At 49.1% G+C, this 16,839-nt stretch overlaps 1 protein-coding gene across 2 annotated transcripts in view; it reads right to left on the reverse strand.

Annotated features, from left to right (window-relative positions):
* The window catches only part of USP34 (ubiquitin specific peptidase 34), a 1,940,069-nt gene that overhangs the window by 153,549 nt on the left and 1,769,681 nt on the right, over nucleotides 1–16,839 (reverse strand). For both annotated transcript variants that reach the window (XM_069234398.1, XM_069234397.1), the window contains one exon: nucleotides 13,708–13,831. In XM_069234398.1, the coding sequence (XP_069090499.1) occupies nucleotides 13,708–13,831 (124 nt within the window). The remainder of the gene's footprint in view (nucleotides 1–13,707; nucleotides 13,832–16,839) is intronic.

Genomic DNA, 16,839 nt, shown 5'->3' on the forward strand with positions numbered 1-16,839 from the left:
GCAGATGAGCTGCCACCACCGCCATCACTTTGGTAAACACCCGAGGGGCACTGGTAAGACCGAAGGGGAGCACGGTAAACTGAAAATGCTCCTGGACCACCTTGAACCGCAAGTAACGCCTGTGGGCGGAGAGGATAGGGATATGAAAATACGCATCCTGCAAGTCCAACACTACCATCCAGTCTCCTTGGTCTAGGGCAGACAAGACCTGAACAAGAGTGAGCATCTCAAATTTCTCCTTCTTGAGGAAGAGATTGACATCCCTTAAATCCAGGATAGGGCGAAGGCCCTTGTTCTTGGGAATCAGGAAGTGACGGGAATAACAACCACTGCCTACTTCTGACATCAGGACTCTTTCTACAGCTCCCTTGGCCAAGAGAGGCATAACTTCCTCGCGGAGGAAAACCAAATGGTCATCCATCAGCCTTTTCTTTTGTCAGAGGGATAGAAGGAGGGAGAGACTGGAAGGGAAGGGAATAGCACTTCTGTGTGATCAGCAAGACCCATTTGTCCGTTGTCATAGAATGCCAGTGAGGGACATGAAATTGAATCCTCCCTCTAACTGGACGGACATGGTCTTGCAGAACCACACCAGGAGGGCTTGGCGAGCGGTGGAGGGAGGCTATGTGGTGCCAACCGCTGGCCAGACCCTCTGGGTCTGACGGTACCACAACCACGTCCTCTCCTGGGATGGTGTGAAGCCGGAGGACAGTGGCTGAGTTGTGGCTGGCGTGGTACCGCACCACTTCTGAAGCCTCGAAAGGGATGGAAGACAGACTGCTGTCGAACATGTGCTGAGAGGCCCAAGGATCTGGCCGTAGCCCGAGAATTCTTGAACCTCTCAAGCACAGAGTCTGCATTTTCACCAAAAAGGCGAGAGCCATCAAAGGGCAAGTTCATCAACTTGACTGGACATCCCCTGAAAAGCCAGTCAAACGTAGCCAGGCGTGGCGACAGAGGGCCACTGTCAACGCAATTGCTCTACCCAGCGAGTCGGTCGTGTCCAATCCCCACTTGATTGTAAACTTGGCTGCATCTCTCTTCATCCTTGACAGCCTGGGTGAGAGTGTACCGTACGCCCTCGGGGACCTTGGGCAGCACCTAGGCCACCATATCCCATAAAGTATGGGAAAAACAGCCCAATTAGAAAGAGGTGTTTACTGACCTCAATGCCAGGCTGGAGGATGAAAATTTTTTCTTTCCAAGCTGGTCCAGCCTCTTGGATTCCCTATCCAGGGGAGAAGAAGGGAAGGCATCACGGGAAGTGGAGGCTTGGAGCACCAAGCTCTCCGGGGTGGGGTGCTGGGTAAGGAAACTAGGGTCGTTTGGAGCAGGTCTTTGCAGCGGCAGACTGCCCTATTCACAGGAGCCCCTGTGCTGGGTTTGGACCATGTTCTAGAAGGATGTCCGTTAGGGCCTCATTGAAGGGCAACATCGGCTCTGATGTAGTCACCAGGGCTATAGCACAGGAGATCTGTCCTGACTGTCACCGTGTGCAAGTCTAGGTCCAAGACCTCAGCTGCCCTACGCACCACCATAGCATAAGAAGCTCCCTCCTCAGTAGCCACGTTAGGAGGAGAGAGCATGCGAGTATCTGGAGACATGTCCAGTCCACTGGCTTCCCATAGATCCTCATACCAGTCCTGTTCTTGCTCCAATTCACACTCCAAAGGTGTCCTCAGACCCCTCCCACTTCTCTCCTGTGCCTGGCTGTTCAAAATAAGGCTCAGGCAATGATCTGGGCCTAATCGGCGCCGCCGAAGTCAGAGTCGGTGTTATACGACGTCACTCTGGCTCCGGATCATCAGGAATGAGGATGGGACTACCACCAGTGGGCGCCGGTGGTGGAGGAAGCGTCGATGTCAGACCCGGCGCTGGAGGAGGTTGACTGTGTGGGACCGGTGCAGGTCCGGATCCGCTATCAGATCCTCAACGGCACAGAGGCTGATGCCACCAACGTTGAACCCGATGGGGCCCCTGCTGACCCTGCAGGGCCCAAAGACCCACCTAAAGGTGCAGCCGGCTCAAACACAAGGCGCACGGCCCCGTAAAACTCTTTTTTGAGCGGGGGTCACTCCAGTCCCTGGAAAAGGGGGATGACGCGGAGTCGGCGCAGGCAACGGCTCTGCGGAACCACGCTTGGAACGTTGACGTTCCCAAGATGCCTCGTCGGCCGACGGGGGTCCCAAAGTCAAAGTCCACTTGGACTTCTTCTTGTGCCTCTTACCTAAATGATCAGATGACCTTGAATGCGAGGAAGAGAACTTCTGCGACCTCCTCTCACTGCGTCGACCGAAGACAGTTGTCGGGCCACTAGAAGTTTGAGGGATCTATCCCTCAAGGCCTTCGGAGCCATGGCTTGACATTCGGAACACGAAGTCGAGTCGTGATCATTCTCTAAACACCACTCTGTGTGGATCCGTGACCGACATGGTGCGATGAAATGCACCACACAGTTTGAATCCAGTCTTTCTAGAAGACCTGCTCAAACAACCAAGCCAAAAAACCTCGACAACCGTCAATGAAAAAGGGTAGCTCTTTCCGGATCAGCGCTTAACCGGCGTGGAAGGAAAAGAAGTGACGTGCGTGCGCTGGAGTAGTGCCTATATAGAAGACCGTGACGTCACAGCCGGCTCCAACGACACCACACAGAACAGGACAACGCACACGGATCCGAACGACGCCACCCGAAGGCGCGCGCAGGGTACTGCTCAGCAGAAAATTTCCGGATTCGAAGCTGACGCCAGGTATTCTAAGGGAAGGCATTTGCAGCTAGAAGTCTCTATCAGAGACACTTTTTTCCAAGGGAGAGGGTGTTGCTTCCCTCTCCAACAGGAAACCCTTTGTTCTGCCTTCCCATGCCTGAGCTGGTCAAGCAGAAGGAAAGTAGAAACCTTTCTGAGGGGCTGCGACAGCTCCGGCTGCCTGGAAAACTGGTAGAAGCAATTTTGGGGGGTCCTCTAAGGAGCTACCAGAGTGCGTGGAATCATACAACCAATACTGGTATTAATATAATTCTGACATGTTTGATACCAAACATGCCCAGGTTCGGAGTTACCATTATGTAGCTGGACACCAGTACATGTGTAGTGTGTCCAGTACACAGGTAAAGCGGCTTCCCCGCACGTACGAAGTCCAGTGCAATGGAACTGGAGTTCAAAGGGGCACCTCTGCTCATGCAGGGTGCTCTCACACACAGAGAACTAAGCCCTGCCCTCTGGGCTAAGGGGGGCATACCACAGGGGTGACCTATAGTGACCTGGTGTAGTGACTTTTGGTGAAAGGGTGCACCCTTTCAAGCAGGCTGCAATGACAGGCCTGCAGACACATTTTGCATGGGCTCCCATGGGTGGCATAATACATGCTGCAGCCCATGGGGGACCCCTGGTGTCCCAGTGCCCTGGGTACCGAAGTATCATATATTAGGGACTTAAAAGGGGACACCAGTATGCCAATTGTGGAATGCACAAAAGTCCAGGGTAACCAAATTTGTAGGACGAGAGTACAATCACTAGGGCCTGGTTAGCAGGATCCCAGTGAAAACAGTAAGCACCCTCATAGCAGGCAAAAAGTGGGGGTAACCATGTAAAAAAAAGAGGGTACTTTCCTACACATACAGCCTGGGATGCCTGCCGTCAACAGCCAGGCGTCGAGATAGGGGAAGACGGACATACCTGATCTCCACAGGTGAGATGCAACCTCGCCATCACCTTGGTGAACAAATGAGGGGCACTGGTCAGGCCAAAGGGGAGCATAGCAAACTGGAAATGCTTGTGGCCGAGCAATAACTGCAGGTAACGTCTGTAGGCAGGCAGGACAGGGATGTCAAAATATTAATCCTGCAAGTCCAATGCTACCATCCAGTCTACTGCATCCAAGCCAGATAGAACCTGAGACAATGGGAGTATCTTGAATTTCTCCTTCTTGAGGAAGTAGTTGAGGGACAGGAGGTGTAGGATATGACAAAGGCCTCCATCCTTCAGCACCAGAAAGTAGTGGGAATAGCAACCACAACCTACTTCTGGCATCTGGACCTTCTCTATAGCTCCAGTGGCCAAGAGAACTGCAATTTCCTTGCGGAGAAGAGAAAGATGATCCTCAGTTAGCCTGTCTTGAGGTTGTGGCATGGGGGAGGGTTGGCCATGAAGGGTAGAAAACAGCCCCTTCTGACAATCTGCAAAACCCACCTGTCCGGTGTAATGGACTGCCAGTGGGGCATGTGATGCCGAATCCTGCTGCCAATTGGAAGTGTGTGATGGTACAAGGGCAGATAAGGAGTGTTTGTAGGTTGCAGCTGTGTGTGTGAGTGTGGGGGTGGGATGGAGTGGCCCAACATCTGACTGAATGGTCCACAAGGTCTGTAGATACTGCACCCTTGGCCACACAGGGGCTATGGAGAATGCGCAGCACATGGCTGGGTGGGTATTGGCGCAGCTGGTAGCCCCTTCCATAGCCACGAAAGGGGCGAAAGGTGGATTGGGGGTGCAGGGGCGGTAGCCTGACTGTCCTTAAATGTTAGAGCACCAAGTCCTCTTTGTCTCCAAAGACATGGGAGCCTTCAATGGGAATGCCTATCAAAGAAGACGTGACATCCCCCCAAAAAACTAATAGGTCAAAGTAAGGCTTGGCTCCTAAGGGACACTGTCAACAATACCACTCTGCTCAGTGAGCTGGCCGTGTTGATTGAATTGTGAACTTTTCTGCATCTCTCCTGTCTGCTAAAACTTGGGAGAGCACGGCCCGGGCCTCCTTCAGCACCGTAGGCAGCACTTGCGCAACTGTATCCCTTAGAGCTTGGACGTAGAGACCCAAAAGGCTTGCAGTCTTCACACACCGCAATGCCAGACTGTCAGAAAGAAAACATCTTCTTCCCAAGTGTCTGTGGCCTCTTGGATTCCCTATCCGGTGAAGACCTAGGGAACGCACCAGGGTTAACATAAGTTTCTGGCAATCCCTACCGAGTTTGAAACCTTTTTATCTTTGGGGGGGGGGGGACACATGTCCATTGCAGAATAGAAAAACATTTTTTCAAAAAACATTGTGAGACCTGACGGAAAGCGGGAACGAGCTCTGGATCCATGTTGGAAGTCGTGTAAAGAAAAAACTAATGTCAACGTGCAGAGGTGGTCAATGTAGTGGTCTCCGGATCACTAATGAGCCAGGACGGACCCAACGTGGAGCTGCACAACACCACCGACAGGCGCACAAGGGAACTGCTGAGAAAAATGTCTGTATCCCGTCTTGCACCTGAAGGTATGCACAAGGTAAGGAATCAGACTTTAGAAGTATCCATTAGATTGAGAGAGACTTTGACTGAGGCAAATGGGAGCACAAAATAAGAAAAATAATAGGAGTTAACAGAGGTAAGGTTTTGGGTGCATTCTAATTACTCTTGAACCCATCATTACCTTGAGGGTGTTTCCAGCTGGCCAGCTGCCTGACCCTCCTTTGCATTCAGCTTCTGCACTATATGATTGGGGGAGCTGTAGGCCCAACATACGAACTCAAAATTACATCTCACTTCTACAGCTTCTCATATAGAACCTGAAGGAATCCTAACTTTGAGGGTCCATGCTGAACTTATCGGAGTTACGTCCTTGATGAACTTTACATACTACCTTCAGGCAGCATAACCAGCAAAAAGAGATGGAGACTAGAGCTGAATCTACTGTTCCAGGTGCCCCTTAAGTCCGTCTGCCCCCTGAAAGGAGCACAAGAATTGCTGCAGGTTTTCAACCAGCTGGGAGGGTTGCCGTTGTTGTGAAGTCTGGCTGTTGGAAAAGCTGCAAAAGTAATTGTACTGCTGATGGAATTGTTGAGCTCAAGACGCCACTTCCAGCAAATACAATCCAGCGAATATTCTTGAAGAGCTCAAAGGAGAAGTCAGATTTCACACCCAAGTGCTTCTTATTACACAATACCATTTTAAATAGGGTAGCCTGGATTTCTCTAGGAAATGCAGTGGAGCACGTGATGGCATGTCTGCACATGTTATCTACAGGACCCATTAAGTGGGTCATAGTATTGTCTGAGACTAATATACATTTCAGAATCTGCTTCAAAGCATCAGATATGTCCACAACTATTTCAGAAAACTGACCTTCGATGTGATCTGGAAGGCTCATCATTGACAGCTTTGCCATTTCCCACAGAAAGTTGACATACACTCTGAGGAGGCAACTGGAAATGGCTGCATACAGGGAAAATGCCCAAAGCAAAGTTCTGGCACCTCGAGTCGAGGGGTTTTTACTCATGGAAAGTGAAGCAGTAGCAAAAGTATTGAGATGCAATTTAGCTGAAGATGCTTGAACCACTAAGCTCTCTGGTCAATATTGTGTCAACAAGAATGTAAGACTGAAAAGCACTGGTCTATAGTGTCTATCCATCTGCCCATGCACTGCCTGACATGAACAAGATTTTTTCCCAGATATCCAGTTCTACAAAGATCCTCAGAGGGAGACTCTGCAGGATAGGGAATTTCACCTTCAGAAGACATATCAAGACTACTGGCATTCTAAAGGTTTAATAAAGCTTAGTATATTTATGGGAAGGCTATCAGCCTCCAAAATCATTTTCAACTGTTTGCCTAAAATCCAGGTTGGGTTTATCAAGCATGTCGTAAAGAGAGTCAAAGTGTTCTTCCGGGGGGCGTGGCCAAGATGGCGTCGTGAGCAGACGCGTTCGGCTGAGCTCCGCCGCCCGGGTCCCAATAAAAGCTTTGTGGCCCCGTCTTTGGGAGCCCCAGGCCCTCCTGGATAGCTGAGAGGGGCCGAGAGACAGCAGACGCTTTGAGGGAGGGTCGGGCTGCCCTCTGAGGAGAGCACCGGCAGTGTTGGGCCTTGCGATCTGGAACGCGCTTGCGGTCGTCGGCTGCGGCATGTGGCGGCTGTGCGTGTGGGGCGGCTGGGTGCGCAGCAACTGGCCGGCACCCTGGAGCTACGCGGAGGCTACCTGGGCCCGCGTCGGAGCAGCGGAGGGTGCTGACCCTCGTGACGGAGGTCCCGACGCGGAGCAGAGGTGCAGCGGGTCTACGCGGCCCGCGGCGGCCATTTCTTTGCAGGGCTGCTGCGGGCTGGTGGTCCCGGACCCGACATAACGCATCACTGCACATTTACACCCCTGCTCCAGGTTGGTGGAGCTTGGATGGGCGCTAAGGGGTTGGGCCACACATCGGCAGTGCGGTCGTCCCGCAGTGGCCCAGCACGAGTTCAGAAGGAGCTTGGGGCCTGCTACTGGCCTACGAACTTTGGGCAGCGCTAGATGCAGAAACTGGTGCCCAGAGTCTCAAGGGCATAAAGTGAAGGATCTGGCAACTAGTCCCACGCCATCAGTGCGAAGAGGCTCCAGACGTGACGAACGAGGCACTCGGGGCTATGACGTCCTCCAAGACAAAACGAGATCAGCTGGTGAGAGAAATGCTGACCAGATCCCACCCTGTGCAAGGCAAATCGGCTGAGGGCCCGGCGGTGGGGCTGTCTCCTGAGGTACGTGGAGAGATGGAGGAGGACGGGGAGGCCCCGGTCACAAAGGGTTTCCTTACCTCACTGTTTGACTTGCTACGGAGTGACCTGCAGGAACTTCGTAGAGACATTTTTCAAGAGGTGAAAGAGCTACGAGTGGAGGTCACGTCTCTGGGCGAGCGTGTGGCCCAGGTTGAGGATGGCGAGATCTCTCAGGGCGAGGAGTTAGCGGGCATGCAACAAGAGGTCATACGCCTTCGTGACCAGCAGGAACTCCTCCAGTCTGCAGTTGAAGACTTGGAAAATAGGTCGCGACGGCATAACATTTGCATCCGAAGTGTGCCACGTGGAGCAGATAAGGAGGATATTAGTGAATTTGTGGTGGCGTTGTTTGACTCTGTGCTTGGCCTGGAGGGTGCCCGGGAGATTACACTAGATAGGGTCCATCGTGCGGGTCGCAGCGGCGGACCCGGAGAGCGTCCGCCTGATATCCTGGCATGTGTTCATAATTATGGGCTTAAAGAAAGCATCTTGCAGAGGGCCTGTAATCTCCCACAGATTCAGTTTCGAGGGCACATGCTCCAATTATTTCAAGACCTCTCGCTGCGGACTCTGCAGAGGCGACGCAAATTTAAGCCCATCCCGGAGCACCTGCGGGCGCACTCGGTGTCATACTTTTGGGGACATCCTTGCCACCTCATCTTTCGTTGGAAAGAAAAGATCCGCCAGGTGAAATCAGTCCCGGAAGCAAGAAAGATTCTTCGTTTGGAGGGAGACACCCAGGAAGAGGGCCCATCTACGGTCATGACTGATGGGGATCGACCGCGATGGCGGCTTAAGGAGAGGAAGAGGAAACAGCAGCGACCTACAACATCGGAGCAGGCTCAGGAGCGCCAATCAGTACTTAGTAGCGTGGCCGCTGGAACACATGCTTAATAGCCGGAGGGCTGGGATGGTGGCTGGGGAGTGGGCCGCAACAATTCAGGTCATGTGACTGTTGCTACGAGACCTGGGCGGCAGAGTCGATAGACGCTATACGACGAGCTTGAGTGATTGTGCTCCCCCTGTTGAGACTTTGCCTCTTAGGAGATGAGTGATGGAGGACTTTATAGTTATGAGCACCTGTTGTGTGTTATGGTTGTGAGTTGGTGTGCTTCCCCTGTATCTTGTATACAGATTGCCTTGGCTGCCGAGCCCCTTGGTTCGGAGCGGCCTTGGGACTGGTCTGAGCGCGGGCTCCCCCGGTGGACCCTCCCCATGAGTGCTTTTGATACTGAGTCATATGTCTCTTAAGTGTCTAAGCTTGAATATCCGAGGTCTTAACAGTCCGACTAAGAGATTAGCGATCCTGTCGACGCTTGAGCGCTCTGGTAGTCACATTTGCCTTTTACAGGAAACGCATCTGCTGGCTAGGGACACATATCGTATGCGCTCAAAGTGGTTTCCTAGACAGTTCTGGTCCTCGTCCCCCACGAAACATGCTGGGGTGGCGATATTACTCTCGAAGACCTTCTCTGGGGAAGTGATAGCAAAGATACATGGCAGACCCCTGGCCCTTAGATTACAGGTGGGGGCTTTCTGCTTTACCATTGCCTCTCTGTATGCCCCCAATACGCAGCAAGAATCCTTCCTGAAACAGGCGATTGCTCCCGCGCTTGCGACACCCGATAGTGCTGTTTTAGTGGGAGGTGATTTTAATTTGGTAATAGACAATGAGATGGACAGATCTGGGCACCGCTTTGGGCAGACGGGTGCGTTGACGACGGCAGGGCGACAGTGGTTGGCCGAGTGTGGACTAGAGGATGTTTGGCGGAGATCACATCCTTCGCTTAGGGACTAATCCTTTTATTCGGCAGCTACCAAGACGTACGCATGGATTGACCTCTTTCTGGTTTCACAAGAATTTGCTTCTCGAGTTCGAGAGACCACAAAAGAGCCCAGGGCCCTTACAGATCATGCGCCTATCACGGTGGAGGTTGGGGTGGATGTGGGTCGGGTGGGCAGCTCGAGCTGGCGTTTCAGGGACACGATCTTGCAGAATAGAGAAACGGAGGAGTCGCTACGGTGCGTGATTTCGGATTATCTTAACCACAATGATGATGGGACAACCAGTTTGGAGACTCTGTGGGAGGCTCTGAAGGCAGTGGTGCGGGGGGAGGTAATGTCGCTATCAGCATGAGATAATAGGGCAAGGAGGGAGAAGAGGGCGGCGCTAGAACAAAGGGTGGCAGCATTGGAGCGATCCCATAAGTCCATGTGTGCACCGAGAACTTGGCGGGAACTGGAGAAAACAAGGCAGCAGCTGAAACGGTTGGACTGGGACAAGGCGGAGTATGCGATAGCGCAGCTTAAGCATAAATATTACATTGGGAGTAATAAGTGTGGCAGGCTACTGGCGCATCGGTTGAGAGCACAGCGCGCGGCAGCAGCGTTAAAAATGGTCCGCTCACCTTTGGGGAGGGAGGCCCACACAGACGATCACATTGCAGAAGCATCCGCCTAATATTATCGGGTGTTGTATACGGCTGATGTCCAGAGCGATGCGATTCCAGACGCATTCCTCGCAGGGTAGCAATTACTCAGCTTGGTGAGAGGGAAGCGTCTCCCTTAGATCAGGCTATCGTAGTGGAGGAGGTTATCTCAGCAATATCAAGGCTTAAGGTGCGGAAGTCTCCCGGCCCTGATGGCTTTACGGTGCTCTTTTATAAGACTTTCTGCCCGGAACTTGCACCACTTTTGGCGCATCTTTTTAACTCCTTTCAGGAGTCAGGGGCGCTTGTGCCCAGTATGTCCGAAGCTACCATTGCAGTGATACACAAGCAAGGGAAAGATCCAGAGGAGTGTGCTTCGTACAGACCAATCTCGCTTTTGAACATAGACGCTAAGCTCCTTACTGGAATACTGGCCCACCGCCTTAATCCCTATATGCCGGGTCTTATAGATCCAGACCAGGCGGGCTTTATACCCCATCGTCAGTGCAGTGATAATACGAAGCGACTGTTACATTTGATAGATAAAACTAATAGATCTCATAGGGAGACGCTGCTCCTCTCTATTGACGCGGAGAAGGCGTTTGATAGGGTCCACTGGCCTTACCTATTCCGGGTCTTGGAGTGTTATGGTTTGGGCCCGGCCTTCAGGAGGTGGGTTCCGTGCATTTATCGCTCACCTAAGGCGGCGGTCCGGGTTAATGGTATAGTCTCTTTGCCGTTCCCGATTGGACGGGGGACTCAGCAGGGGTGGCCTCTTTCCCCCCTTTTGTTTGCGCTTTACATGGAGCCCTTCGCTCAGCGTCTACACAACAGCCCCTTGGTCTCTGGGGTGAAGTTTGGAGGGGATCACCACCTTATCACGCTGTATGCAGATGATGTGATTCTTACCCTGACTGAGCCCGTGACCTCACTGCCTGAACTAATGGCGATAATGGAGGAGTTTGGCCAGATCTCAGGGTTCCGGGTAAATATGCAGAAATCCCAAGTCCTTAGTTTGTCTGTGAACCCAGAACGTGAGCAAGAGTTGAAGACTCGATATCCGTTTCTTTGGTCCTCATCACGACACCCTTACTTGGGTATTGATCTGGCGTCTTCAGTTACGAAGACGGTGAGCTTGAATTATGCGACATTGGTCCGGGAGGTGCAGCGCGATTTGGAGAGCTGGGCGAAACATAAACTCTCCTGGCTGGGCAGGGTGGCGGCGGTGAAGATGACCACATTGCCGCGTATATTGTACGTCTTCCATGCGCTGCCTCTGGCTCCCCCGCCTCGTGCGTTAGCGACTCTTCAGTCGGCAATCCTTAATCTGGGATGGGCACCCTGCACGGATCCCTAGAAGACTTTTATATCGCCCTAGAGCGGAGGGGGGATGGCGGTGTCCTGCCTTATACAATATTATCAGGCAGCACAGTTGCGCTTTCTCTTGGAGTGGAGCCGTCCACTTACTGAGAAACACTGGTGTTTCATGGATCAGGCAGTAGCGGGATCGCACATTTGGAAGGAACCTTGGCTTTGCCGTCGACATAGAGCACGGGGCCTATACTCCTCCCCGATTACGGGAGCGACGTTACGTGTCTGGGACGCCGTGGCATGTCGAGCAGGGTTTACGTCGTTCCCGTCTCCCATGACCCCGATAGGGGCTAACCCTGATTTTGAGCCTGGGCTGTGTCTGGAGGGTCTGCGTCGATGGTATGATGGAGGCTGTAAAAGGGTGGGGAGTCTGTTTGATGCACAGGGAGTAGTCTCTTTTGATCAGATGAGGGAAACATATGACCTGACAGAGGCAGATAGGTTAATGTACTACCAGGTGAGGCATTGGGCTCTTCTGCCGGCGAACAGAGCTCTGATGGATAGGCCACTCACGCGTTTGAAAAATGGCTGTTGACAAAGAAGGATGACAGGCGAGTCCTCTCAGAACTGTATAGACTCTTAGAAGGAAGGGAACGCCTGGCTAAGTCTAAGGGGCAACTTAGATGGGAGAGAGAGCTGGAGAGGGAGTTCTCTGACGAAGAATGGGAAAATATATACTATAGAGCACATCATACAGCTTTCAATGCAGCAGGGACAGAGACGGCGTATAAAGTGGCTTCCTATTGGTATTACACTCCAGCCAGGATACATTCATGGGACCCTACCAAGCCCAGCCTTTGCTGGAGGGGGTGTGGTAATACAGGTACGCTGGTACATCTGCTCTGGCACTGCCCCAAACTTCAGAGATATTGGACGAGCATCTTAGACGATACTGATAAAGTGTTCCAGACCGAGCTCCCTAGGTTTCCATCGTATATACTTCTAGGCTTGCCCAACCCTCTCACCTTCCCGCTACGATCCCTGAAAGGGCGACAGATGGCGCTGGCACTCAATGCGGCTGTGCAGTCGATACTAGCCTTATGGGGGACGGACAGGGTACCGACGTATGCAACCTGGCTTCAGAAGCTCTGGTTTATTCTTGCAATGGAGAAGCTTACTCTGGTTTCTCAGCAGAGAGTGGGTGACAAATACGTTATGGAAGCCGTTTCTTAAGATCCTATCAACAGAGTTCACGGAGCTGACATGCCCGGCTTACTTGAGGGTTCTGGGGCTGACAGATGCTTCTTAGAAGATGCTTGGCCGTTGGCTGGGGGTAACCTAGCATGATGTTAGCCTGTAAAGATGGGAGGAATCCTGGGGGGGAGGAGGGATATATTCGACGGGGGAGGCACAGTTTTTCTACTGTTAATTTTTTGTATGTTTTTTTTTGTTTATGCAGGAAGCACTGAGGTCATTAGGCCATTGTCTTTACCTACCTTGCTCTTCTAAATGTTTGGAAGTGGGCAAAAAGGGAAATTTCTCTTGGCAATAAGACAGTAATCATGTGCATGCTCTCTTGGATATCAGATTGAAATGCTGTATCTAGGTGGTTGACTTGCTGGCGACTCACACAATGTGCTTTGTACTTTTATATGTTAAAATCAATAAAAAAAAGATTTGATCCAAAGTGTTCTTCCATATGTTTACACCTTTGGGCTCTTGCTAGTAGGTCAGCAACAGCCTGATTCTCAAAAGAACCTTTTACCTTCTACTAGGCAACCTGAAGATTTCTTCTGATTTTGAAGGTTGAAACAGATCACAGCAATCACAGGTTAGTTCTGAGAAACTGCGAAAAAACGGTTGCAAAAAACATACACTCTGGAAAGTTTGATCCCCACATCCATTTGTGTCTTACACCGTGCAGTATTCAGGAGCCTACAGCAAAATTTGTGATTGTGAAAACTGAATCCTACTACAAAAGTAGAAAAAAAGCAAAGGGCCACATTAAATAATATTAAGCGCCACATTAAACAACACTTCATACACGCTTAGTAGAGTAGCAAGCATGCCATGAGGCCTGGTGCAAGTAAGGAAAATGGCACCTTTGACAGCTGCTGGGGTAGTAAAAGACTGCAATTATCATGGTTCAATGGGCACTGGTGCTACCACACTTGCTGCACCAATCGTAGCTGCCTGCCTGCTAACCACTACTAACACTTTGAAACCTAAAAGCCAAATTAACCAACACAAGAAATAAAAAGCAAAAAAACAGATTAATAACTACATATTCGAATACATTTTAATTCGTAGGGGAATGTGTTGCTTTACAATACTGGATCATGAAAAACTGCTTATTATCTCCTGAACAAAGTCTCACATAACCAACACAAAAAAAGTAAATATGCTGACACAATCAATGTTGAAATCAAATGTAAACTAAAGGACAAGGAAAAACTCATACTTACTCAGCTTTATTAAAGTTTCAGTAAACTTTTCACAGTTGAGAGCAACTCTACAGAGGAGATGTATAAACTGATGATAAGACAAAAGGTAATCTTGGAGCATGCAATCATACACCTCATCTTTGCCCTGAAAAGAGAAAATAACAGGCACAAAATGTTTCTACTGATATAATAATATAAATGTAATCTAGTTTGATAAACTATAGCTATGCCAGTGAAAACAGAAGGATTTCATGTTGCCTACCTTCCACTGTGGGAGGCAGATTACATTAGGTTGTTGCTTCATTCATGGACAACACCCAAGATACATAATATGTATTTAGACAAGGACATCAATAAACAAGTCACTTACCTTCAGCAATGCCTTTCTGGTAAATACTATATCTAATCAGAGATTCTTCACCTACGAACACTCCCCAGTCTGCATCCATAAAACTTTTCTCTAGCAATGCCCACGCATGCTGCTGGGATGGTGCCATGCAGCACGTTATGAACTCCGGACTGCCGCATCAAAAGTGACAGAGCAGCCACACAAAAGCACCACCCCTGCACTGTCAGTTTCTTTCTTTTCTCTTACTGCACCCTCAAACATGGAGCGTGAGCAATTGGTAGTATCAGTGTGCACACCCCTAACTTGGGACGTTTTTACATGTTAAAAGGAAGCCGTGCAAAGAACGATGAAGTGAGAGGGCAGTGAAGAATATGTGGTTATACAGAGTATCCACAAGAAAGAGTGTTACCAAAGCTAAGTAACTTGTTCTTAAGGATACTTGTAACTGCAGATACTTAATCTTGAGAATAGATAGCAAAGCAGTATCTCCGAAAGGGGGAGGTTCTGGGGAGTGGACTCAGACCAAAAAGTCTTGCAGGACCGAGTGGGGAAAATGTGCTTTCAGCCACATCACAAGAGGTGATTTAAATAAGAACAGTTGGTCTGGAGAAAATAAAACGGCTGACAGATGAACTTTAATAGTGCCCATTGCTAGACTCTGGTGGGCCAAAAACAAAAAACAAAAAAACAGAACGTCCAACAGCTTGGATTGTTATGGGTCAATCTTGCAGTTAACAAACTGTAAGTATAACCCTGTCCCATCACCTAGCTTAAAAGGAATTTGTGGTAGGGCACTAGGACGAGAGGATGAAAGCTACTACTTCCAGCAGATCAAACACAGCCAGCTGCTGCTGCTCGATCTCCATATATTGAAGGTAAGGACTGCAAAGATCTGCATGGTCAACCCAGCACTGTTGCTGAGATAGGTTGTAGCCTGTTAGAAGGACAGGTGCTCATGCACAGAAGCTCCAGTACCACACACTTCTCGCTCAAAACGGAGCCATTAGAATGACTTGGGTCTGATCACTCCTGATCTTTTTTACAACTCGAAAAAGAGGATGGAAGGCGTACTATAGTCCTGAGTTCCATTCCAGCTGGAAGTACAAGATACTTACCTTCAGTAACGCTTTATCTGGTAGAGATAGGATCTAGCCGCAGATTCCTTACTTTATCTTCCTCAGGATCTGGAAACTTTTTTCCCATAGCACGTCTGCACGTTGGAAGAAGGCATTGCGCTTCTCTATATCAATGTTGTCCACTGGATGTGATGTCAGCAGAGTCCATATAAACCCCTCACCGAGGTCAGTTCCTTCCTTGACTGTTTTCCACGCTCAAAACATGGAGCCACATATAGAAACTCCCTATTGAAACAGTGTGTTAGAAAAAAAGATGCCTTTGTGTCAAATAATCACCAAATTCTTAATTCAGGTGTTGATTTCCATAACGAAATATCAGAGACCAAAGAGGACTCAGTTCGCAGAGCGGGAAGGATGGGAGGTTCATTAAGAAATCTACAACTAGGTCCTATCTCTACTAGAAAATGTGTTACCAAAAGTAAGTAACTTGTTCAGCTGATAGAAACATCTAGCCACAGATTCCTTGCTTTAGAATCAGATACCAAAGTCATAGCAACCTGGAGGATGGGACTGCAAACTGAGACTTTCAGACTCTAAGTATCACAAAACCAGTCTAGAACAAGAGAAAAGGACCGAACAATCATAATAATTAAGGTGAGTAATGATGTACTGTACAAAATCAAAACATGTGGGATCCACAGGTAAATAAAACCACAAGATATTAAAAAACAAGAAATAAGCTCATCCATGTTTGTATGTCAATTGTGTGTCAGAAGCAACCCAACACTATTGAGAGTCCCTAGCCAGAAGCAAACTGGTCTATTACAAGAGAAATAGACCATAGATTCATAAGAATACCTATGAGGAAATACATATTATTTACTAAAAGATCTGCGTAAAGGGCCACTGTAAAGAAAAAGATCACGGAGATAGCATCACTCATGATTGAGACCATTAAAAATCTGTCCCTAGAATAAAACTGTCATGGAATAATTCAAAAAGACTGGGCCTTCATAATAATGTAAGTGAGCCCTGACATATTTTATGACATAAAACACGTGAGAGGAAACACATACGAGGAGTTCTAAGCATCCTAAAACATGGAATAAAGAAAATCATGTTAATATGACCAATCTGTGTTAGAGGCCAACTAATAAAATGAATATTAAACTTTGTGTTCCCTCAATGGGATGCGAATCCACACACGAACACCCCATCAATACTGTGGAAAGGACCACAGCAATGGCATCATAAAGACAAAGAAAACATGGGTAAGAAATACTACCCATGTCCATAGGACAGTACTGCCAAATGAGCTAGTGAAGATAAATCTATTTGTTCCTATATGTAGACTGAAACTATATGTTCTACCCTGTTAAACACAGAGCAGCATTACATGCTATTGAGCAATACCTCTTACCAGAGAAAACATACAATTGCCCTCTTTAAAAAAAAAAAGTTGAAGACAACAATAGCAACCATTTGGCATATAAACATACTTTTCCCCAGGAAAAGTATCCAGAGATGATAAAAACAATCTCAAGATATTCTCATTTTATATACCTACTGACATAGGAGTATAATGAACAAATGCCTCTGTAGTAACCAATGATATATACAGGGAGTGCAGAATTATTAGGCAAATGAGTATTTTGACCACATCATCCTCTTTATGCATGTTGTCTTACTCCAAGCTGTATAGGCTCGAAAGCCTACTACCAATTAAGC

The sequence above is a fragment of the Pleurodeles waltl genome, chromosome 5, assembly GCF_031143425.1.
Source record: "Pleurodeles waltl isolate 20211129_DDA chromosome 5, aPleWal1.hap1.20221129, whole genome shotgun sequence".
Taxonomy (NCBI): Eukaryota; Metazoa; Chordata; class Amphibia; order Caudata; family Salamandridae; genus Pleurodeles; species Pleurodeles waltl.